This window comes from Monodelphis domestica, chromosome 2 (genome assembly GCF_027887165.1).
Source record: "Monodelphis domestica isolate mMonDom1 chromosome 2, mMonDom1.pri, whole genome shotgun sequence".
NCBI lineage: Eukaryota > Metazoa > Chordata > Mammalia > Didelphimorphia > Didelphidae > Monodelphis > Monodelphis domestica.
In genome coordinates, this window is record NC_077228.1 from 152,567,249 (window position 1) to 152,593,794 (window position 26,546).

The window sequence follows — 26,546 nt, forward strand, 5'->3', positions numbered from 1 at the left end:
GATAGAAATTAACTTATTAAAAATGTATTTACTTTTGAAGGTACAATGGGGGAGGGGAGAAGAAAGAGAGAGAGAGAGAGGAAATTCAACTTGAGTCATAAGACTGGGCTTTATGTCCTGGCTCAGTTGTACAGTTATATGACCTTGGGGCACTATATTTCACTGCTCTGTGCTTCAGTTTATTCATTTTCATATTGAGTCAAAAAAGATGAACCCAAAGATCCCTTCTTACCCTAATCTCCTCACCATCTGTATAAGCACCTTTTTGATATTTTCAGTTGAGTAATTTTATTCACCCTTGGTATATCTGCTAGTCTTCATTATTTCATCATTCCTCTTATTTTAAAAGCAATAAAATATTTTGGAGTATGATTTGAGAAAGCCAAGAAACACTAGGATAGACTTACCTGATTTTTCAAACAAGGGGAAAAACATGTCTAGGTTTGAGAATAAGAAAACAGTATTGGGGTATGACTTTTAGCCATACAGCTCAAGGGAGTGAGTGTTGATCACAAGACAACTTCCCTTAGCTGTCTGGTGCCAGTCACACATTTCAGGGCATGGCCATTTATAGGAGGATACATCATCTGACAGCTATCGAATGTGAGGGGCTCAGAGTCCCATACTAGGATGTGGGTCACTCAGTTGCAAGGCAGGAGCAATAACAGTTTAGAATGATGGATTAATTAACAGGATTGCTTTGTACAAAATAATTTGTATTATATAGATAGGTTGAAAAGGAAAAGAAAGCAAATGGTGAGGTGATACTTTACCCTTTACATCAAGTCTCAAAAATCTCTGTCCTCCTAATGTATCACTGACTGACTCAGGGCCACTCTTTTGGAATTTGGGGTCCATTCCACCCATCCCTGCTACCTTTTCCCTCTTCCAATACAATGAAACTGGGTGTCTGAATGAAACTAATGACGAACTTTCTGATTATTATCTAACTTAATAGAGCTAATTCTTTATATCACAAACTCCTGAGCCCAATTTTTCACAAAATTCAAGTAAATAAATAGCTATTAAGCAGCTGCTATGTGCCAGAAATTGTGCTACTTACTGAGGAAGGTAGAACTGGCACTGAGCTTGGGATTCCATTGGTATAGAGAATTCCCTATGAAGAAACTCCTCTATCAGTACAAGGTAGTTACTTTTCTACAATTTCCAGGCTTAGATTTACAGAGAGATGGGAGGTGTCAAACTCAGACCAAAAAAACTCCCACAGGCAGCCAAAATAAGATTACATGGGAAACATTTAACAAAATAGAAATAAAATACAATATAATGTTAATTTGTGGTTTTCTAAGTCAATATGCAATCCAGAGAGATCGATTTCTATTTGAGTTTGACAACTGACCTAGATCACAGAGAAGTTAAGTAACTTGTCCAGTGCTACATAACTAGTAATGTATCAGAGGCATGTCTGGAATCCAGGTATTACTGACTTTGAGGTCTGCTTTCTATTCATAATGAATCACTAAGCAATGGGGATACAGATAATAATAAACAGTTCCTATCTTTTGTTTGAAAACTCTGAAGAAAATTTCTGGATTTATGTCAGAAACCTTTTTCTGTTGTTTTGAGGCTAGGATAGGATAGGCAAGAGGCATGTGTGTGTGTGTGTGTGTGGGCATGTAATATGTATATTGCTAAAGCTCTTTTCTCTCAGAAGGCACTCTCAGGAAACCACCTTTTTTGTAAAATAAATATCAAGTTATATCCTTCCTTGTAGATGACATGGTTTTGAATTTTTGCTGCAGAATTTTTAAACAAGTTAAAGGTTAATAAGTCATATTAGTTTTGTCTAAGCTGCTTCCCAGGGTTATTTCTGAGGTCTAGTTTCTGTTTCTATTCTATTTATCTCCTTTTTGGCTCTTTCATCAGCTCCACAGGATTCAACTGTCACTAATATGTAGATGTTTCTCAATTATCTCTCTCCGGAGCTCCATCCAGTGCTATGTCACCAAGTGCCTGAGGAAATTTCCAACTGGATGTCTCATAGGCAGCTGAAACTCAACAAGTCCAAAAGAGGATCCATTCTCTATCAAGGGCTCCATCATTATTTCAGTCACTCAGGAATTCAACCCCACAGTGATCCTCAACTGTTTACTCTCATCCTTTATATCGAGTGTGTCACTGAGCCTTAGTGATTCTATCTACTCAATATTTTCCACATTTGTTCTCTTCTTTCTACTCACATGGCCACTGCCCTAGTTTAAGCCCACATCATTTCTTGCCTATACCTCTTTAATAAGCTTCTAATTGGTCTTTCTACAACCATTCTCTTCTCTCTCCCAGCCTCCACACAGATGGTCTGAATAGATTACCCAACCTGCTTCAAAAACTCAAGGAGTTCCCTGTTGCCTCTAGGGCAAACTCCTGTATGGTATTTAAAGCTCTTTACATTCTGGTTCCATATTATCTTTACAGGCTAATTACACATTATTCTCCATCATCCACTCTTTGCTACAGCCAAATTTGCCTATTTGCAGTTCCCTACACATAATATTTCTTTTTCTACTGTACCTTTGCACACTCTCCTCCCTTCCCTTTCAGAAATGTACTCTTTTAGGGGGCAGTTGGGTAGCTCAGTGAATTGAGAGCCAGGCCTAGAGACCGGAGGTCCTAGGTTCAAATCCGACCTCAGACACTTCCCAGCAATGTGACCCTGGGCAAGTCACTTAACCTCCATTGCCTATCCCTTATCGATCTTCTGCCTTGGAACCAATACATAGTATTGATTCCAAGATGGAAGGTATGGGTTTAAAAAAAAAAAAGAAATTCTCTCTTTTCTACCTCTTGGATCCTTTCTCTCTCTTTGAATGCCAAGGTCAAGTGTCAACTCCTATAATCTATATAATTCCTTCATTTGTTAGTGCCCCAACTCCTAAATCATTTGGTAAACTATAATACATACATGTGTGTAATATATATGTGTACTTATATATAATATGCAAATGTACACATACTGACATCAGCAAATGTGTATATCCTCCTCTTTAAAATGCAAGTTCTTTAACAGTATGGACTGTTTCATTTTTGCCTTTTTCCTTCAATGCCTAGCATGGTGTCTAGCAAATAAGAGGTGCTTAATAAATGCTCACTGATTAAAATTGATAAGTATATTAGAAACATGAACATTAAAGATGATTAAATAAACATTGAGCCCCTTTCAGTTTTAGCCAGAAGTTTAACTAAGAAACTTCATCATTACATCATTAACCTTTGAAGATCACACAATTTTGTTATTTCTGAATGTTTAAGAACATCCTAGTAATATTACATACACAAATATCCTTCAATATTCTTATCTTCCTATCTTGTTCACCTCCTCATTACTTTCAGATAATTTAAACCCCTGCTTTTTCTGGTATAAGGAAATAAGTCATTTAAATAACCTAATTTCAGAAAAAGAAACTGAAAAAGGAATTAAATGAATTATCAAAGAGTAAATATAAGAAAAGATGGATTTTAAAGATAACTCTATCATATATTCAAAGACCATCATATATTATATATCATATATTCAATTATAACATTATATAAACTATTGGCAAAAATAGAAATTGAAGGGATCCTACCAGCTCCCTTCTAGACTACAAATATGGTCGTGATACCCAAACCATGGAGAGACAAATTAGAAAAGAAAAACTATAGACCAATATCCCTAATGATTAGTAATATAAAAATACTGAATAAAATACTACCAAAGATCAAAATGTTAAGCATTTCATAGCTTCACTAACAATGCATTAGTGTACCTATCTTTTCAGAATCCTTCCAACATTGAGTGCTATCATTTTTTTTTGTCAATTTGCAGGGTGTGGCACTTAAAGCTTTTGGATTTTCTGGTTTGCATTTCTCTTACTATTAGTAATTTGGGAAATTTATCATGTCATTTTTAATACTTTGTGGTTCCGTTGAGAACTGTTCATAGTCTTTGACCATTTTTCTACTGGGAAATGGCTATTAGTCATATATATGTACATATCCACATATATGTGTGTGTAGATTTTTTTCCATTTGACCACTTCCCTTATTCTAGATGCAGTTATGTAGTTTTTTCATTTCAAGTTCTCTCTTCTACTGTAAACACAGCAATATATTTCTTCATTTACTTTAAACTGTTTTTTAAAGATAGAACTGTTCCCACAGTCATTCTTCCATCATCCCTGCTCTTAAATTCTTGTTTGACATTCCTCTTTCTTCTCCCCTTCAGTTAGTCCTACTCCTTAGTATTAAAATTTCTTGTCTTTTATGTTCCTTTCCAAAAAGGATTTCCCTCAATTTCTTTATTATCTAATTTTTCTTTTGCTGTTTACTCTAGACCCTTGTTCACCGATTCTTGACTTCTATAATTATCTAGAGATATTGCTCTGTGTTCATACTATCAAAGCTTCCAAAGTATCCATTCAAGGGTTCCCCCTGTAGGCACTTTCCGTTGCTGCCTTGTAGGTCTTGCCCCATAGATTCTCTTTTTTTCCATTGTGCCTCATTTCCAGAGCAATGTCTACTATTATAATTATTATTATTAATATGAATAGCAGCTAACATTTATATAGTGCTTACTATGTGCCAGATATTGTGCTAAATGCCTTACAATTATTATCTAATTTAATTCTCACAACAACCCTGAGAAGTAGGTGCTACTATTATCTCCATTTTACAAATGAGGAAACAGGCAAACAGGGTAGAGTGACTTGCCAAGGGTTACATGACTAATATCTGAATCTAAATTCAAACTCAAATCTTTCTCACTCCAGGCCTGCTACTCTATCTACTTTGTCATCTATCACTGCCCCATGTAGGGCTGCTCCCTGCCACGTCCTTGATTATCAGCCCGATACTAATCCATACCCTCTCCTGTTTTTTTCTTTACATTTGCCTGGAAATCTCCTCTCTTTATTCATATTCTCCCACTCCTCCAGGTGCCAGTTGCCCCCAGAGGTTCCAGCTTCAAGCTACCCTCCCAGGACAAGTAAACTTTTCAAGCACCTATTAGACCTCATCCTGTGTACAGTTCTCATATCCCTTCCTTTCTCTTAACTCATAAAAATATTCATCAATGGAATCCTCTCTCACCTACAAAAGGCCTCCTCTCCTTTCTTCCTTCTTTTCCAATCTTTTCCCTCCCATCCTCCTCTATTCCCCTCCAGGCTTTTCTCTTTCTGAGAACACAGAGGTCCTTCTCTTTTCATTGCTAACTTTGATTTGATCCCAGAACATCATTAATTCTTCTCTATTCTCCTACTCTGCTGCCCAACTATATGTACCCTCCCACTTTATAATCTAGTTTCACAAAAGAAGTATTGATTCACCCAAAGGCAGAATATTGCCAGGCTCTGCCTATAATACTCCCTGTTTGCCTCTTCATTGTTACTGCTATAGGATTTGCACTTTTACTCCTATCTCCTTGTGTATATTTAGAAAGAAGTCTCTTATTAGCCTTTCTATTGTGATTGTTGTTATTACAGTTCTTGACAGCTGCAATGATTTGCTCTTCTTGCATTTCTGTTGTTTGGAGTGTTAAAGAGGCAAATAATCTCTTCTGTTCTAATTTTATTTCTAAAAAAACATTTCAAAGTCTTCTTTATTATTGGATATCCATATTTTGTCCCATATGATTAAGCTCTGATTTTCAGGATGTCACCCTAGGCTATATCTTGATATCCATTGCTCTTCAGATCACATTATTCCAGTTCTTTCCTTCCTCCTTTTTGTTTTTCCTTTTAAAAAAAAAGTTACCTTCCATCTTAGAATCAATACTGTTTATTTGTTCCAAGACAGAAGAGATATAAGGGTTAAGCAATGGGGGTTAAGTGACTTGCCCAGAGTCACACAGCTAAGAAGTGTCTGAGGTCATATCTAAATCCAAGATCCCCTGTCTCTAGGCCTGATTCTCAATCCATTGAACCATCAGCATTCCCCCCCCCCTTTTCTAATGGGTATGGAATAGACTTACATTATTCAATCCCTTTTCTTTGCATTTGAAAATTTTTCTCTCCAGATGGCTTGCAGAACTTGCAGAATCTGATTTGAGCTATTAAATTTAACTACTATGTGTCTTGAGTTTGCATCCCTGGAGACTGAATCTTAAGTGTCTCAATTTCCATCCACGCTGGGCAATTTATGGTTCATCAGCCTTGATCTCTGCCATAACTGACTTTTGGGTGGTCAGAACTGGCTCCAGCTTGATGGAGTATTACACAGGTCCCCACACATGCTATATCCTGTCCTGTTAATCTGTCCCATTCCCTCCTCAGTTCTATGACCTAGCATCGGCCATTCAGAGCCTGTTTTCCTCAGCATTGGTGCTTCTGAATTGGAACCACCAGCAGGCTTTTGCTCCTGAAGGTCTGTGGCCAAGTGGGCTACTACAACCTCAGAAAACTTTCACAGCTTGGAGCTGGAGTCCCTACAGCAATGGAAAAAGAGAGGGGAGAATGATGTGTAGACACAGGTTTTGATGTAAGTCTGTGTCCTGTTCTTAGATCTGAATAGACAATTTTCATAGGAAGAAAAAACAGGATTGGAAAAAAAATTATACGACAACATCATTTAAAAAAGCAAGTTTGCTACAATATCATTTTAAAAAGTAAGTTTGAAAGACAAGAATTCTTAATGTAATGATCAACTACACCTCAGACAACCAATGATGAAGCATCCTTTTCACCCTTTAACTTTGAGGTGATAGATACAATGTACATGTTGAAATGTAAGATATATATTTTCAGACATGGCCAATGTATGAATTTTTTTTTGATCTGTTAAAAGAGAAATGTTTTTGAGCTGAGGTAAGGAAGGGAGATTTAATGATAATGGTGCTGAAAAGAAAAGGAGAGAAAGAAAAAACTGTCAATGAATTATTTTTAGAAACAGAGAGAACAGGAGGTTCAGAGGGAAAAAACAGCCAAGCAGGATAGCTTGAGAACTAATGTGCTGAATTTAGTATATACTTACACAACCCAACCTGTCCATAATAGATTTGCCATTTCATATACAATCTTCTTTTTCTGTTCTTTGTATACTGAAATATTCATGTTTGCTGACTTTTGTTGAGATCAGACTAATGGAAAATTTAAAATAACAAAATAATCTTACTTGTGATGGAGGAGGGAAAGAGTCTGCCAGATGGCAGAACTTTTAACATTCTAGAAATAAATGTTGCTTCTAAATTGGTCTACATAGCTCTTTTGAGAAAATTATCACAAAACAATATTCTCTCACTATTCCACAAAATGATTCTTGTTTTTCTGCCTTGTAGAGAAGCAGGAGAACATAGTAAAGTGGGAAAAAATCTCACCTCAATTGCCATGGTATGTAGAATTACAGGCAAAACAACCTCCTGATTGGTGAACAGTCAGGACTAGTGAGAATGCTCGGTAAAAATCTGTATCAATTACTAGAGCTTGGTAGTTATTTTACTTTAGTGAATAGATTTGCAATCCCCAGCCTTTGCTTTTACTTAATGGATTTGAATAGGGAAGTCCTATTTTATTCTAGGTGGCACTATAAGAAATTTGACTGTTCCTAGGAATGCTGAAGTTATTTGCTAATTTTCCTTCCTCTTGAGGCCAATGGAGAGCACACCCTCAGTGAAGAAACAATAAGATCAGAGCATCAAGGTGTGAGGACACACATAAAGGTGTGAGGACCAAGAGCTGTAACAGAAAAACAATAGGCGATACACTGCTAACAATGCTACTAGGTCATGGAAATGGGCATTAAGATGGTGGATCTAAGCTCGATTCAAGTGGCAGTTCCCTAATGCAACCCCCACCCCATTCTATACCATGTTGCTGCCTGGTGCTGGTACCATTTGGAGAAGAGGGTAGGTATGGTCCATATCAGAGGACGAGGTAGGGTTTGAGAAGTAGTCTAAGGCAGGAAGATACTCCATTTTTCCTATGAAATCTTACACTTTGAAAGTTAGCTTGTGTGAGGAAGGTAGTATGATTTGTTTCCAAATCTTCTTTCTATCAATAGTTCAAAGATTTCCAAGAGCCCTAGATATAATACTTCTTGTAGTCTAACAGCCAGCAGGAAAGAGGTACCCTTTATTATTACAGTCTTGAGTTTCCTTTCTCCTGGACAAAGAAGGTTCATGAATAACTTTCCTGTAGAAAGTACAAAGAAGATTCAAGGATACCTTTCAATCATCTACTGAAGGGATTAAAGACATGGCTTAGCAATAAAATACAAAACTGACTATGAACTATTCAAAATAGCAGTTTGCAAGATGATCACTTGCTTAGGATGATATGGGTAAGATTCCATGTATGAACCTAAGATAAGAAGGAAAGTGGCTGAACTGGGGAAAAATGTATATCAAATTTAGTTACTAAGGCTTTGGTAAAAATATACATGTGTGTATGTATATATTTATAGGTGTGTATATATACAGATAGCTATATATGAATATATGTGCATGCATGGGTGTACATATAGGCATTTATACACACATGCATATTTACTTATATCCATGTAAGTATATAAGGATATGTGTCCATACAAGTTTATGTGTAAACACATACATATTAATCTCTCCCTCTGTCTCTTTAAGAGGGAAGAGTGCATCAAAACTTGGATCAAAAGAGATGAGCAAACAGTTCCTAAAAGAAAAATTGCAAACTATTAACAACCATCCAAATCACTAATAATAAGAAAGAGGCAAATCAAAACAGCTATGAGGTTTTACCTCCCATCTGCAAATTTGTGACGATAACAAAAGATGAGAATAGATTTGTCTAATATTACTACCACTGGGAGTGATTGGTTGAACTCTCTATATATGTTTATATATATATATATAGTGGTAGTCTCTCGGTGATTGAGAATGACGATTGTCTTTGTGCATTATCATCTATTGATGTACCCTCATGTGGCTTTGGAGTCCAAAGGCTGCGGCGCACAGTTTGTGGCACATGGGGCATGGGACACCAGTTGTTACAGGAGGTGCGGTTGTGGCCTGGTGTCGGCGTTCACGCGCAGCGGCAAGACGTCGACGTTGTTCATCTTCAAAGGTGGTGGCGGCATGGTTAATGTGGGTTCGCCAGCTGCTTCTGACAGAGGCAGCGAGTTCTAGTTGCTTTGGTGTAATGCCAGCCCACTTCAAGTTGGACTTTAGCTGATCCTTGAATCTTTTCTTTGGTCGGCCTTGTTTCTTGAGTCCAGCTGACAGTTCACCGTAGAATACCTATCTTGGTATTCTCTGTGGGTCCATGCGGATGCCGTGTCCAGACCATCGTAGCTGGGTTTTGAGGACCATCACTTTGATGCTGGTGGAGTTGGCTCTGTCGAGGACTTCCTGGTTGGTGATTCGGTCCTGCCATCGGATCCTCATGATTGACCGAAGGGAGCATTGGTGGAATTGCTCCAACTGCTTCATGTGCTTCCAGTACAGTGTCCATGTCTCACAACCGTACAGGAGTGAGCTGAGGATCACTGCGTTATACACTTTGAGCTTCGTCGCAGTGCTTACACCTCTGTGTTGGAGGACTTTGGAGCGCAGCCGCCCGAGTGCCTGGCTGGCCTTTTGGATCCTGGCATTGATCTCGTAGTCTAGGGACCCGTCGTTGGCGATGGTGCTGCCCAGGTACTTGAAAGTGTTGATGTTAGAAAGCTGCGTGCTGTTGATTGTAATGCACGACAGGTTCATTGGCCTCCCTGGTGCAGGTTGGAACAGCACCTCTGTTTTGCTGAGGCTGATAGTCAGGCCAAACAGTTTTGTTGCGGTAGAGAACCTGTCCACAATGATTTGAAGATGATTTTCTTGGTGGGCCATGAGAGCACAGTCATCTGCAAAGAGAGCTTCCAGGATGAGTCTCTCTGTTGTCTTTGTTTTTGCAGTCAGGCAGCGAAGGTCGAATAGTGAACCATCCAGTCAGTATTTGATGTAGACGCCCAGGTCTAGATCCATCACAGCATGTCATAATACTTGGGTGAAAAATAGGTTGAATAGTACTGAGCAAGGACACAGCCTTGTTTCACGCCATTGGAGATGTTGAAGTGATGGGAAGTCTCTCCACCAGATAGGACTTCCCCTGTCATGTCGACATGAAAGAGCTGGATCAGTTTGACGAATTTTGCTGGGCAACCGAGCTTGCTGAGGATCACCCACAATGCGTCCCTGTTCACTGTGTCGAATGCCTTTGTCAGGTCTATGAAGACAATGTAGAGTTAGGTTCTGCTCAAGGCATTTTTCCTGCATTTGCCTCACCATGAAGACCATGTCGATGGTGCTGTGATCTGGTCAGAAGCCACATTGTGATTCAGGCAGGTTCTGCTCTGAAACAGATGACAGGAGTCTGTTGAGTATAACACGGGTGAGGATCTTTCCAGCAGTGGAGAGTAGTGAGATGCCTCTGTAGTTGTCACAGGCTGCTCGTGAGCCTTTGTTCTTGTATAGGGCTACGATGGAGGCATCTCTGAGTTGTGGGGGCATGTCTTCCTCTTCCCATATGCTGATCAGCACTATGTGGAATGCTTGGAGCGCCTTTCCATTTAAGGCCTTGTACACCTCGGTTGGGATCCCATCTTTACTGGGTGCCTTGCCTGCACTCATTTGTTTAATGGCTTTTTGGACTTCCTCTATTGAAAGAGGGACATCAAGTTGTTCAATGGAGTGGTTTTGGGGGATCTGGTCAAGGGCACTTTGGTCGACTGAAGAGGGTCAGTTGAGAAGCTGACTGAAGTGTTCTTTTCACCTGTTGCTGATGCCTTTTTTATCTTTTATGAGAGTGTCACCGTCAGAGGATAGCAAGGGAGTGGTGGTGGGTTTTAATGGCCCATAGACAGTCTTGAGGGCACTGAAAAATTGTTTGTAGTTTTTCATATCAGCAAACTGCTGGATTTCTTCTGCCTTTTTTTCCCCACCATCGGTCTTGCATCTTCCTGATCTCACACTGCGCAGTGGCTTGGAGAGACTTGAATCTGTCCTTTTTAGGAGCAGATTTTGGGTTATTTTGCCACTCCATACAGGCTTTGTTCTTCTTGCTCAATAGGTCTTCAATAGCAGTGTTGTTCTCGTGAACCAGTCCTGGTGGTTGCGTTGTTTTGGGCCTAGGACTGCCTTTGATGTTTCCTTCACGTCTCTGAACTGGTTCCATTTCTCCGCTGAGCTTCCAGTGAGTGGTCCCTTGGCAGACAGCTTGTTGTCCAGACAGGACTAGAATGTTTGCAAATAAGATGGATCTCTAAGACGACTCATGTTGTAAAATGCGCGAACTGTCTGGGCGTGTTTTGGATGGCGAGGCAATGCGCATTTGAAGAGTCGCTCTAACCAATCGGTGGTCTGTTCAGCATTCAGCTCCTCTTATGGCTCTGGTGATCTTTACATCTTGGATGTCTCGCCGGCGTACAATGATGTAGTCAATGAGATGCCACTGTTTTGATCTTGGGTGCATCCACGTTGTTTTATATTTGTTCACCATTCTGAACACAGTATTCGTGATGGTGAGTTCAAACTCTGAGCATTTGCTGAGTAGCAGTAGGCTGTTGTTGTTCATTTTGCCCACGCCGTGTTTGCCGAGCACTCCTTTCCATCTTTCATGGTCCTGGCCAACGCGGGCATTGAAGTCTCCCAGTAGTATCAGCTTGTCATTTGTGGGCACTGAGTGCAGAACGGCACTCAGGTCAGAGTAGAACTGCTCGATGGTCTCCTCTGTGGTGGTCAGTGTTGGGGCATATGCACTGATGATTGTGGCATATCGGTCTTTGCTGAGAGGCAAACGGATCTTCATGAGCCTTTCGCTGATGCCCACAGGCAAGTCTGTATATACCCTCTAAGGTCAATTCCATTCCTCGATTGCCCTCTTTCTGGGAAATAAGAGAGCCTGGCTGATTCAACTTTTACCTTGAAAGCCCTTGGATGCAGAATGATAGAGTGAGATTACTGAAATGAGAATCAGAAAACCTGGGTTCTAATCTCAACTTTACCACCAATTAGCTGTGTAACCTCTGGTGAGTTGCTTAAACTCTGAAGACCTCAGCTTCTTCATTTGAAATAAGGGGATTAAAATAGGTGATCTCCAAGACTTTTCCAGCACTAGAATTCAGAGACTAAAGATGCTCTTAACTGAGGATTTGTCGACCTCTCCCAAGAGCATGATGGTAGTATCACCCTTTATTATAGATTTAAAAGTTGAGGTTCACTATGTTAAAGAGTTTGAGATACAGGCTAACTCAGAAATTATTTGGACAAAAGAGTTTGATTTTGTGGTCTAATTCTAGAGTATCAAATTGAAACAGAAATGATGTCTAGATTCTTGCTGGTCAGAATACTGACTGTGGAAACAACATTAACATTATCTATGCTGTACTGTATTGTTTTAATTTTGTCAAACATTTCCTAATTGCATTTTAATTTCATCCCAGGAGTTTTTGCAAGCCTTGGAAGTTTTGCATGTTAGTCCACTGGCTGACACCTCTGATTAAACAATTAACTGTGTTTCAGGACTGCATCAAGTTCTAAATATATATCCAGGTATATGGCATGAGCTTGTTGTGATACTAAGGCCAATTAATTTTACTTTCCTTAATTTGTTTCACTGATCTCATCTGTAAAAAAGAATACTAGAATTACCACATAAGGAAACATATAAACAGTTAATAGTGATATTGTATAGATAATAAATTCTAAAATAAAATAATATAATCTTTTGGCCCTTAGTACATAGTACATTTAACTATACTTCTTCCTCATTCCATACTAACATTTTTCAACTTTCCACTATTTTTTTAAATTGCTGCCTATAATGGCAAGAACTTGTCATATGTGGCCTGAGGCTGAAGGCATTGGACTTTGGGAAAGTTGAACATATTTACTGATTCACAACTTTGTAACAACACATTTGCTGTATTGTATACTATGTTGAATGTGTCTGGGTAAAAATTTTCTTATAGCCATTGAAGAAATAGCCCAGTGACTGCTAAAGTTTACATCACAGTCCTTTCCTGATTAATGATCCCTTAGGAATGATTAAGAAAAAAGAAAACAACAACCCAACCTCTACTTGATAAAAATACTGGTCTGAGTCAATCTTAGAACATAGTCAAAGCCGCAGTCAAAGCTACGGTGGTGATTGTATAGCCTGTTGCCTGAGGTTTTAGCCGAAGACAGTTTAAATGGTGGTTAAGGACACTACTGAAGCCTGCTTGGGACAACAGAGGTATTAATAAAGATTTCTATTTAGGCTGTGATAGAAAATGTTTCAGGAGAAATTAAATCAGACAGGAGAACAGGAAGCTTCTCAAGAGCTTCATTCAAGAATGAAAGTTTTCTAAAGAGACTGATGTGGATACATAGGGAACTCCCTGGTCAATTTATATTTAAATAGAAACATAATCTTACAGAATCACCAAAGACCCTAAATGAGATAATTAATAGCTTCAGTTAAGTAGCAGAATGTAAAATGAACCCACAAAAATTTTCTGCATAGCAATAACAAAATCCACAAGGAAATAATAAAAAGGAATACTCCATTCAAAGCAACTACAAAAATCCAGAAAATCTCAATCTATCAAGATACCCTCAAGGCTTCCAAAACTACAATCACAGAAACATTCTTTAAAGAAAATAATGGTTTAAATAATTGGAAGAATATTCACTGCTCATTGTCGAGTGAAGTCAATGTAATAAAAAATTATTAATATACCTAAATTGATGTATAGATTTATTGTAAATCAAAATACTAAGGGGATATTTTATGGAACTAGATAAAATTTATTTGCAGGAAAAAAAGGCTTACTCAGAGGAAATAAGCAAAACAGACAAAAATGGTAGGGAAATAAGCACTTTCAGGCTTTAAGTCATATAGTAAAGCAGTGACCATCCAAACATGGGTATGCTGGTTAACAAAGATAAAACTAGATCAATGAAGCTAGAACCAGAAATAACTCAGTAACCTAGTGTTTGAAAAAACTCAAAATATAAACTTATTTGGTGAACCATTTTCTATTCGATAACAGCTATGAAAACTGGAAAGCAGTTTGGGGAAAAAAAGTGGTTTCGAATAGTACCTTATACCATATGCTATATAACAATGAGCTCTAAATGGATACACTCCTTAAACATAAAAGGTCCAATTAAGGGGTAGGGAAACTTTTCTTTCACAACTATTACGAAGATGAAATTCTTCACCAAACAAGGGATAGAGCTCACAAAAGACCAAATTTATCATTTTGATCACATGAAATTGAAAATTATATGCATGAACAAAATTAATCAAACTAGCAGAAAAAGAGGAACTGTCAACTAAGAAAAAATGTCTACATTAAAAATTTCTGAAACTAGTCATACCTAAAGTATATAGATCATTTTTTTCATTTGTTTTTCAGTCTGGTCTGACTGTGATCCCATTTGGAGTTTTCTTGGCAAAGGGGAGTGGTTAGCCATTTTCTTTTCCAGCTCATTTTATGGATGAGGGAATTGAGGTAAATAGGATTAAGTGACTTGCTCAGGGTCATATTTGAAATCAGTACTGGCACTTTATCCATTGTCCCACCCCTATAAGGGTAAATTGCAGATCCATAGATAAGTCCAGGATCCATTTACATAAATAGGTCAGTAGTCAAATGAAATGAATGGTTCTCACTCAAAATATTATAAACTACAAGCAACCACATGAAAAATTGCTCTGCATCACAAAAGAGAAGTAAGGCTTCAGTTGACATCTAGAAAATTAGATGAAGGAAAAAGAAATAGTCATTATTGGAGGAGTTGTAAAAAGCTAGACATATGACTGCTGGAGCAGTATTCCATCCATCTGGGAATCAATTCGGAATTAGGTCAAAAAGTAACTAAAAATTCTCATGTTTTTTAACCCAGAAACCCCACTGTCAGGCATATACTCCCAAGGAAGTCAAAAGCAGAAAGCATAGCAGTACTTTTTATGGTTAAAAGCAGAATAAACACCCAATCATTTGATGAAGAGTTAGATAAATTATGGCACATGAATATAATGGAATATGACAACAAAAACAAAGAATTCAGGAAAATGGAAAGCTATTGTCATCATCCAGGTGAGAGCTGATGATCTAGAATGGTGGTGGCTGTGAACAGAAAGGGACTCGACTCATTCTCCATCCTTCAGTTTGAGTCCTACCTCTTCCATGAGGCTGCTCAGACCTCAACAATGCTTTTCCTTCTCCTAATGCCTGTAGCATCAAATGTTTTTGAAGTACTTTCCATCTACTTATCTTTTCTCCTTCACTAGTTTTAGGGTCCGGGCCAGTCATATAATTAGAATGAAATTTAATTTTTAGCAATGGAAGAGACAATTTATAGGTCATCAAATCCAAACTTCTAATTTCACAGATGGAGCTCAGATAATTTAAATAACATGCCTGAGATCACACAGCTAGTCAGAGCCATATCTGGAACTGGAACCTAAGTGTGTTGATCCACAGTATAGTTTCTTCCCCCATATGACACAATATCCTCTTTATTCCCATGTGATGTGCATATGATAAGATAATGGGCAAGTACCTTCTGAAAGAATATGAAAATTTTAAAAAAGGAATATGAAAATTATGTTTACTTGACTTTCATTTCCTCAGTATTTTCTTTCTATGTGTAATAATGTTTATCACCATTGACCTCCTAAAAGTTATAGGAAATTAGCAAGATATTTAAAGCAAAATAAGTATAATATAGGGGAAGGAACATTAATTAGCTTGGAAGTCAGGAGATATGGGAACTGAGGCAGCTGGGTGGCAGAGTGGAGTGTTGGGTTTGTAGTCAGGAAGACCCAAATTCAAATCCAGTTGTGTGATCCCAAGCAAGACACTTAATTTTTCTTAACCTCAGTTTCTTCATCTGTTAAATGAGGATAATAGTATCACCAATGTCTCAGGTTTGTTATAAGAATATGAGATAATATTTGTAAAAGGTGCAAGTTATATAATGCTAGGTATTGTTGGCAGTTAGGCAGCACAATGGATAGTGTATTGGACCCAGGAATCTATTCTGTAACCTTTGACAAATCACTTAACTGCTATCTGTCTGTTTCCTTATTTCTAAAATTTGTAAATTTCATAAAATTTATAAAGCAATAGCACCTATCTCTGACTATACATTGAATGAGGTAGCATTTAAGAGCCCTGGATTTGGATTCAGGAAGACCAGAATCCAAATCTAGACTGAGACACTTATTAGTTTTGTAGGTAAGTCAGCCTCTATTTGCCCTTTTTCCCATTTCTAAAATGGGGATAGCACCTACCTCACAGAGTTGTGAGAATCAAATGAAATAACATAGCATAGAGCTTTATCAACCTAAAAATACTATATAAATGTTATTCTAACAGAATGACCTAGGGCATCTCTCCTGACCTTAATTTCTACATCTGTAAAGTATATATGTATGTATTGGGAAGTTCAACTAGATTAGATTATTTCTACAATCCCTTCAAGCTTTGAAAATTCTATTCTATTCTAAATATAAGACAATGGTCTTTTTATGTAAGGCATTGAAAAGGGGGAAGAATCAAAAGAAAACCTACTGTTCTAACAACCCCACCTTCCAAGTTAGCAGTAAACAACTCTTTAGCAATCTGAATAATTTGCTTAAAAAGCCAAAAAATGTCTTTGATCTGTAAGGAGTCTGAGATGCAGCTTCTTCTAATCAGGAGTGGCTATGTTTTAGGCTGATAAGTACTTAGCTATTGGGCAAAATGCTTTCAGCAGACCTGGGAGAACAGGAGTCAAGAGCCTGACCTCCAAGTCTCTCGGGCTGAAGTGGTTGCCCAGCTACACCTTCAGCCAAAGAAATCACAGTATGGGTGTGAACTCTTTCCCCTTGCCAGGTATTTACTTATTAACCAGCAGATGGTGCAGCAAAGACATGCAAGTCGCCCTGTCTCATCATGCTTCAGGTTTACTTGCCTAGGATCATTAGTAAACAACCTTAGCTTCCTGTTTTTTTCCTTCCACTATTTTCTCCCTTAAAAATAAGGGGATAAAGAACTACGTATTTAGTGTTACACCAGTCCAAGTTTTTTAAATAGTCATAGATCTATAGAGTAGAAAGGGACTTAGAGATCATCTATTACAGTATTTCTTCCTCTGGGGTTCTCAGAACCCTCAAATGAGGTACATAGAATTCAAAGGACATATAAACTTAGAAGAAAAACTACATTTTTTCCCTGTCTTTTTCCTTCCTTCTTTCCCCTCTAATTGAAATTTAGCATTTGTTTCAGTTATTTAAAATGATTCAGAAAGAGTCTACAGACTTCAGTAGACAGACAAAAGGGTGCATGATACAAAAAAATAGGGTTAAGAAACTCTGATCTAATCCAATCTGCTAAATTTACAGATCTAGAAACTGAGCCCCAGAGAATTAAAATGACTTCTCCAGTGTAGGAAATTCAAAACATGTAGTTAGTGACAAGAGTAAAGGCCTAGAATCTAGGTCTTCCAACTCATTCTAATGTTAATTCTATTATTTTGGGCATCTCCCTTAGTACCCAAGTTTCCATCAAGTTAATAAACATAATGAGCACTGTACATTTGTTGAATGAATAAATAAGAAATCTATCATTCCATGTAGTATTGTCTACTTATCCAATTCAATATTTCTCAGACTCATATATTTTGCAACCCAACTAAAAGTCTATAATAATAATAATATAATTAATGATAATTTAATGAAAAATATTTTATATAATTAACATAATACTATAATATTAACAACCTATATATTATATTATTACTATGATATTAAGAACAATTAAAGTAGTTACGACAAAAATAATTTTAAAGGCAGAAGGGACCTTGGTGATTACCAAGTCCCACACTCTAATTTTTGTGAATTGGTATAGACTTTATAAGATTTGAATAGACAATGTACAGCTTATATATTGACAAAGAAACATGTATATGATCCCTTGAGCTTCTACCTTCTGGCTTTGCTCATGTTTCAAACACCAGGAATTCGCTCCCCCACTCATCTTTATTTCATCATCTCTTACATAAAAGGGAAGCAATGCCATCCCAGGGAAAGGATTCTTGAACCACAAAATGAGGGGTTTAGATTCGATTATCTCTAAGGATCCTGGTTCTAAAACTATAATCCTATAAACTCAGTTTAAATCTCAGTTTCATCACTTACTCATGTGACTTAGGACAAGTCCTTTAACCTCTATAAGACTCAGTTTCCTCATCTATAAAATGAGTGGTTTGGACTAGATGATCTTGGTTTCTTCCATCTCTAAAGCCATGATTCTATCCCCATCCTGGGGGCCCTGCCTTCATAGTAAGAACCCTCCTCCCACCCTTGGAAGTCACCTAGGCCAGTAGTCATTTATGTTTTATTTTTGTACATATCCTATAACCTTCCTGGACTGAACTCCATGAGGGCAGAACCTCAGTGTTGCACAGAGTGCTAAGACTTGGAACCAAGTCCCCGCTTTACAAGCTGCAGGTCCATGGGCAGTATAGGTAATATCTCTGAGCCTAGAAATAATAACACCTGTGGTACCTCTACAGAGCTTTGTGGTGAATCTCAAATAAAATAATACACATACAGTGCCAAGTCAATATTAGTTATTATTTAGTCTACAGTAGTTTACACATAGCAGATGCTCAATAAATAATTTCTAGAACTGCTGAAGAAACCAAAATAATCAAATTGATGGGCACTGTTAGGAGCTCCAATGACAACCTAACAGAATCAAATCTCTAGAATCAAATACAAACTCTTCCATTTGACCCTTCACATTCCAGGCCCAAATTACCTTTCTGTGTCTATTATTTTTCCTATTGTTAGTCTGGTCCTGACAAACTGGCCTATGTGGCCTAAATTGGTCCTATGCTCCTATAAAAGTTTCTCAACCAAGTTTTATGATTTATTATAACATTGCAAGTACTATTATGAATATTAATTAATAATTAATTGAATGGATGAATGAATGAACAGACCAGTGAAAGATAACAAGAAAAGTTCCATTTTAATTAGTGGCTCGAATATCTAGTAGATATTAATATGTGCTTTTTTCCAAATATTCACTATATTGTTTTCTACATGGAGAGTAGAAGAAGGTTTGAGAAAATAGAGGTTAGTGAAAAAGGCAGGTATAATAAATGCTATTTTTCCTTCAATAGTTTTTACCTGAAAGATTCAGAGCTTAGGGTGATCCTGGAGTGGCCCTGAAGGAAATAAGGACTTGCTTACATGGCTTGGGCTCAGCCTGCTAGACAACATAAACTGTGACATCCTTAAAGGAAGACAATAGTCACTGGTCTTTGGGTTGGTTCTTAATGAAAATGGAAATGTTAAGTGCTTGGTTCAGATAAAAAAATAACAGGGGGTGGTTATGATGGAATCAGTTTTCTTAAGCCTCTCTATAATAACTTATATGCAATCCACAAAATGCTTTATAATAACTTATATTAATTCTATATTGATGTCAAAGCAGTGGCAGGGCCAACCGGCATGTCCTTAAATTGGGCTATAAATAATTCGCCTCATAAAAATTGGTCCTATGCTCCTATAAAAAGTTTCTCAACCAAGTTTTATGATTCTTTCCTTGGCTTCTAAAAGGATTGTATGGCAATGGATGGAGAAGAAGCCCACGGTGGTCACTCAGTTCATTAAGATTCCTTTGGTTGGAAGTGTTTAAATGATTGGGGGGAAAAAAGAGTTCAAACCACCTGCTCACAAGTTCAGTTTTTAAATTGAAGCAGCACTCCAAGCAACAATGCCTTTATGTGGGAATTCTATATTTAATGGGAACCAGAAATAATCCATAGAGGACATAAAAATAGGGATAAAATAAGGTCTTTTAGCCTTCTAGAAGCTACAACCTTGATCCTTGAGAATGGACTTCTCCCATAAGGGGAAATGCCCCTAAATGCTCTAATATTATCTTAACCCAGAACCTGGCATTAGTCCTAGGAAACAGCCCAAACTGACAATGATAATTAAGGGAGAAATATTGTTTATACCTGGAAGGTCTTCTTTTGTGTGATGGTTTTCTACTCCATACCTTTACCCTAGTTTCTTGAGGAACAGAGGGGGAGTGGGGATAGGAGTTTAAAAAAAAAGGCAGGGAGGCCTGCTGAGAAGGGTTCCCCGGTGGAATTATAGAATGCTAACACTCCCAGATCCCTTTTCAAATTCTCATTCTTTTGTCCTAAAAACCAAACCTTGAAATTGAAATCCTTATTCTCTTTACACCCGGTTTACAGGAGAGGCTTCAGTTGGTGAAGGTGTATTGGGAAGTTGGACAGGTGCGACAGGCAGGCTGACAGACAGACAGACAGGTTTATCCTGTATATATCTTGTTTGCACATAGTTGTCTGCCAGTTGTCTCCCCCAATGGGCAGTGGGCTCCTCGGGGTTTTTTGTTGTTTTTTTTTTGCCTTCTTTGTAAACCCATCACTTAGCGCGGTGCCTAAGCCCACAGTAGATGCTGAATAATGCCCATAGATTGAGTGACAAATCAGTCGATAACCCCAACAGTCCCTCCTTCCCTGGAGTTTGCGCCCCTCACCCCGCCCCCATCTCACCTGCGTGAAATACAGGTTCATCAAGGTCAAGGTGAAAAACTGGAGGCACACGGGAAAGCAATAAAGCAGCCAAAAGACGAAGGGGCTCAGTGAGTTGGCCGCGACAAAGTCTTTGAAGTAGAAGGAGAAGAGGATGGTCCGCAGAGAGGCCCAGAAAAGGCAGAGGAAGAGGAAGACCGTCTGGTAGCTGAACCGCTTGTGTCCATAGTGCAGGACCAGCCAGAGCTGGACGTAGATGAACACGAAGAGGAGCGAGTAGAAGACGGTGTAGACGATGGTAAGGCCGAGCTTTACGTAGGGGGGCACGGCTGGGGTCAGGGTGGGTGGCAGGGAGTCATTTCTCAGTGGGTCCCATTGAGGGACCTCCATCAGAAAACCGAGAGCTCGGCCGGGCTGGGCTGCAGGCGCCGCTCGGACTTCATGGAGTCCTCAGGCTGCGTCTGGGGAGGCTGCCGGCGCTGCTGCCGCTGCCGCCGCCGCTGCCGCCGCCGCTGCTGCTTCTGCTCGGGCCACCGCCCCCTTTCATCTTGCTGGGCTAGGAGCTCAGAAACTGAAAGAAAACAAGCTCGCACTTCCTCTTTGGCTGCCCTAGGTCCGCCGGCCCCGGCACCACATGATCGCAGCGCTGCCGGAGTGATTCATTAGAGCTGCCTTTGTCAGCGGATTGGCAACTTAACCGCAGCTGCTGCTGCTGCAGCAGCATCGCGTCCCCCTCCTGCTCAAGAGCCCAAAGCGGCCACCAAGAAGCCAACCTTCTTTCCTCTCTCCATCACTTTGTGTGCTGGCCAAAGCAGAGTGGGCAAAGCAGCACGTCCCCCTTATCAGGAAACCAGCCCCCTTTTTCTTCTCCATCACACTGTTTGCTCTCTAGGGAGAGGGATAGGTGGGACAGCTGCAGGAGCAGCAGCAACACATCCCCCTCCTGCTCAAGAACTGCTCAAGAACCCCAAGGAGCCATCAAGAAACCAACCTTCTTTTCCCTCTCGATCTTTCTGTTTGCTGTCCAAGAGGGCAGCAGCCGGCAAACTTTGTAAATGCTTTGCAAACCATGAAGTGCTACATAAAAGCTAATATGAATAACAGATTAAGGAAGAGGTGGCAAATTGAAGGCAGACATCAAAGCCTGATATGACTGGATAACCATATGAATGTAGGCTAAGAATTGTCATGTGAAAGTGGGTTGTGGTTGGCCCCAAAAGGCAGGACCTACCAAACCAATGTGAACAGTGAAAAAGCTTGCAGGACTTGAAGACTGAGGATGAAATGTTTGAACAGTGTTTATGCCACTTAACTAACCACCTGGGTGACTTCAGGTGACTTCACTTCCTTGAATGTCATCTGCAGAATGAGGTAGTTGGATTAGATGACTTCTTAGAGCTAAAGTTATATATGATGATACTTTGCAGAGAGAGGTTTCATTTTGGTTTGGACTGCTTTGAGAGATTGTGAAATCATTGCTGTAGAGTTGGAAAGGACCCTAGAAACTATCAGGCCCAAGCCCCACATTTTACAGATAAGAAAACTGAGTCTCTGGAGGTTAAGTAATTTTTCTAAAGTCAGCAGCAGAATTTGAACCCAAGACTTCTGGCATTAGTATCAACATTCTTCCCATAGTACCAGAGTATCATGTACCATAGTGGGTTTCCCCTCACTGGAGGTCAAGTCCAGATTGGATGTATTTTTGTTGGGAGTATTGAGAAGGGGATAGACATAATGACATTTAGGAATAAAATGGATTAGATGACTTCTGAGATATCACCCAACCCAGAGAACCTGTCATTAGGGAAGGAGGTAAAGGACTCGAGGGGAAAGGGCAAAATTTAAAAACCAATCTATCCATGAAGAAGGAGTTAATTTGCTCAACCTTTCTTCCTGGAAACCTCTTGCTCCCTCAACACTCTTCTATGGTTTTCCAATCATATCAAAGGTAAGGTTTTCCATTTCTGTTTTTGTTGGTTTCTTTGAAATAGAGAAATGGTTTCTTTGCCTTTGCCTCTAGTCCTAACCCTAGGCAGTACTGCTTAAGCCTTGAGACTATATATGATTAGATATACCAGTTAGCTACAGAAAGTTGACCTCGGTGGTAAGCCAAAATGCACTAGGATGACGAGTTTAGAGCAGGGGGAAATAGCACTAGGTTTAGAGTGAGAAGAGGTTAAAATTCGGATTCTGACACTTACTGGGTCACCTCTTAACTTCAGTTTTCTCATCTATAAAATGGAAATTATAATACATACATTAGCTACCTTGTTGGTTTATTGTAAAGATTAAATGAGAATGTAAAGTTTAAAGGCATCACATAAATGTCATCTGCTTCTATTACTATCACCCCTTTGGCAGTGCTAGCTGGATTTTCTGTTGGCTTGGGTCCTCTGCAAAGTCAGCAGGCTTGTAAATAACTACTGCTTCAGCAGAGCAGGATTATGACTTATTAACTCACTTTGCAACTGAAAGACTTGGGAAGTGAAATGCTGTTATTTTCAACATGTGGCTCCCCATCACAGGAACATCCCAAAGGGGTGTTTATTCATCAAAATAATTTCCCTATTTGCTTTTGCTGAGTCTTTCATCATTGTTCTCTCATCCAAAATTATTTATTACTGACTGGGCTCACAAAATATGGGAGGCTCTTTGCCAGTAAATAGACAGGAAAACCACAGAAGTTTGACTCTCATGGCTGTCTTCAGTTTGTTAATCCATCTTACCCTATTAATAATATCTAGTATTCATGTAGCACTTTATAGTTTGCAAACACTTTACAAATATTATCTCATTTTGTCCTCACAAAGCCCTGGGGAAAAGTTACTATTATTAATCTCATTTTGCAACTGAGGAAACTGAAGTAGACAGGTCCAGTAATTTGCCCAGGGTCACACAGCTAAAATAGCAAAGGCTAATTATCCACATTACAATGATCCAGGATAAAACTAAAGAAAGAACCTATGACAACGAATGGTATCCACCTCCAGAGAAAGAACCACTGGAGTCAGAATGCAGATGCTTTTTCACTTGTTAATTTTGGTTTATGTTTTGGGGTTTCAGATTTATAATTTACAAAATGAACAATATGGAAATATGTTCTGCTAATATACAAATAACCCAGATCCAATTACCTGCCAGCACCTGGAGGGAGATAAATTAGATCATATAACTTAGAAAAACTTGTGTGGAAGTTTGTTATTACATGTAATTTTTAAAAAAAGGAAAAGAGAAAATCTACATAAAAATTTTTTTTAAAGCAAAGGCTAGATTTAAACTTAGGTTTTACTGGTCTAATGCTGTATCCACTGTGCCACTTAGCTCCTCTGTTTTAATCTTCTCTCTTTACTTCTAATTTAAGGGAAAATTATTATATTTACCTATTTTTAGTATATTCGTTTATCAGAACACCAATTAAAATACCTGCTAGAGCTATCCTTTCTCTCTAACTTCATCTTTTCTCTTATTCTCTTTGCTATCTTCCTCACAAATTCTACTCCTACATTCTGACCTCTGAAATTCCCTCCCTCATGGGGGTAGAGGAAAGTCAAGGCTAATGTCATTTCTGTGTGTGTGTGTTTTAAACTTACTATCCATTATTTTTAAATCTTCCAGAGTATCTATACATTCCTTTCCTATATTTTGTAACTATGACAGATAGGAGGTCAGAAGAAGAAAGATGAAAAAGCTATAACTGTCATGAGGAGGAAAACCACAGCTCTACTCTGTTCCATGGCCCATAGCAAAGTTGGCTAAGTGCCCTGGTGCCCCTCCCATCCATACCCTACTCCCACAATTCCCACCGAAATGTAGCATTCTATCTAGGTCTCTTCTAACCAGGCAGTGGTCTCTACTCCAGACTCTTGCTACTCTACCTGCGATAAGACCAATATTTCTTAGATTTTTGCCATATAGATTGGAATAGCTTTTTCTAAAGCCCTAACCTTAGTCCAGTTCTTTTTCCTTAAGAGATATTGAACATTCTCCATGTGTTTTGGGGTGTCACTCAAGTTGTTGACATAAATGTATAAGGTCACAAGGAGTTCTAAATTCTTCTCTAAGGTGTCTTGCTGATATCGTGACCAAGACCAGGAAGCTGTGCTGAGGCAATGAATAACCTACAGCTGGAAAAGACCTAAAAGATCATCTAATCTAATAACCTTATTCTACTGATGAGGCTCAAAGAAGGTAAAGTCACCAGTCTCGCAGGTGGCTGTTGCTGTGGTTTTTTTTAAAATAATTTTTCTTGACATTTACTGTTTCTTACATTAACATATCCCAGTGTTCTACCACCACCACCCTCTTCCAGAGAGCTATCCAGTATAACAAATACTATTTTCTAGAGGGGAAAAAAAAAGTCAATGCAACTGATTGATACATTGAAAAGTCTAAAAACGGGGGCAACTAGGTAGACTTCTAGCTTTGTGAACCTGGACAAGTCACTCACCCCATATTGCCTAGACCTCTTCTGCCTTATAATCATTGATTCAAAGGTCGAAGGTAAGGATTTTAAAAAGAAAAGCCGAAAAACATTTTCAATATATACTGTGGTCCTCCCACCTCCACAAAAGGGTGGGTTGGGGATATCTTCTATATCTCTTCATTTATACATTTGGAAATAGTTCCAGCCAAATCCCTAAGAGGAAATTGCTTGAAGGGGAGGAGAAGTTCCTCTCTCTACCACTCTTTGTTCGAAGATGGCTTCTGAACTTCAAAAGGTCAGAAAATTTTGGACTTCCTATAGGCACCCTAGCAGTATCCCTAGTAGTGATATCTTCATGGAGAGCCAAGGATAAACTAGACAAGGATAAATTAGCCAAAGATAAACTAGGAAGAAAGGCACTTTAGAAACTGTACTAGGAGCCCAGGAGAAAGGTACATTATACCCAAAGGAAACATTTTGAGGACACAACAAAAGGAGAATGGGATTTTCAGCAACTAGTCACTATGAATTTACCCCTTTACCACATGTTTTGTCTAAATATGAACCCATTTTCTCCTAGAAACTGTATGAATTTACTGGAGAATGTGCCTTAATTCTATTGGGGATATTTTCATACCAACTTTTTAAATTTTGTTTTTTATTATCATGTAAAATAAACTTCCATATCAGTTATTGTTGTATCAACTATGTTTATGGAACCCCCAAATTTGCCCATCCTTGGGAACTTGCCTTAAGGAAGTCCCAGACTTGACCTTGTCTCAGACTGAACAGTAAACCTTAAAAGTACTCAATGATCTCTGCTGAGATAGAATTGGTAGATATAATCAAATTTTAAGTACCCTTTTGGCATAGAAGTTTCTCCCACTATTTCAGAGACCGCTTTCAGATAACCAAGCCCATGGCTGGAATTATCCTTTTGTACACATTGTAAAGCATTATCCTCTCCCTCTTATTCCAGTCCTGGACTCCTCATTCCCTAGTGTCCATTGTAAAACTTAGCAATTATATTTTCTTGTCCTTCATTCCCCAAAAAGGTATATGACACCCAAGTTCTATTATTCTTTGGAAAATCTCCTTTGGCGATGTGATTTCCCAGAGACATTGTTCCCAAAGTCCCAGAGCTTTGGCTCTGTGTGGTATTTAACACTTTGTTAAATTTTATGGTGGTTGGACTTAACATTTACTTAACATTTAAATATTAAATTGATGTTCACCAGGGATTTAATTTCTAAATCCCCAAAATGAATTACTCAAGTAAATGGAATTATGGTAGTTTATTTTACAATAGAGGGAAGATATTAAGGAAGAGAGAAAAGGGGAGATGGGAGATAGAGAGAGCAAACTCTGACTTCCTCAGAGCCAGGTAGAAATTCTAAACCCCAGCCAGGGGAAAGGAGTTGCAAGACGATGGGCCTTTCTCAGAGGTTCATACCCCCAGAAAGGCAAGGAAACTAAGTCAGCCTTTTTACTCACCATGGTGGCCTTCTAAAAGGAAAGCAGTCTGAGGTCTGTACAAGCTCCTCCAGGGTTCCAGTTCCATAGCCAAGTGTCTTCACTCCAAGTTTGAATGTCTCTCTTCCAGTCTCTCCTCTGAGTGACTCTTCTTCACTCCAA

General features: G+C 38.8%; 1 protein-coding gene across 1 annotated transcript in view; it reads right to left on the minus strand.

The window, feature by feature from the left end:
- Nucleotides 1-23,919, minus strand: part of GPR137B (G protein-coupled receptor 137B) — a 113,633-nt gene extending 89,714 nt beyond the window's left edge. The window contains exon 1 of the mRNA XM_001378360.3: nucleotides 20,510-23,919. Within this exon, the coding sequence (XP_001378397.1) occupies nucleotides 20,510-20,878 (369 nt within the window). The 5' untranslated portion in view covers nucleotides 20,879-23,919. The remainder of the gene's footprint in view (nucleotides 1-20,509) is intronic.
- Nucleotides 23,920-26,546: the final 2,627 nt, after the last annotated feature.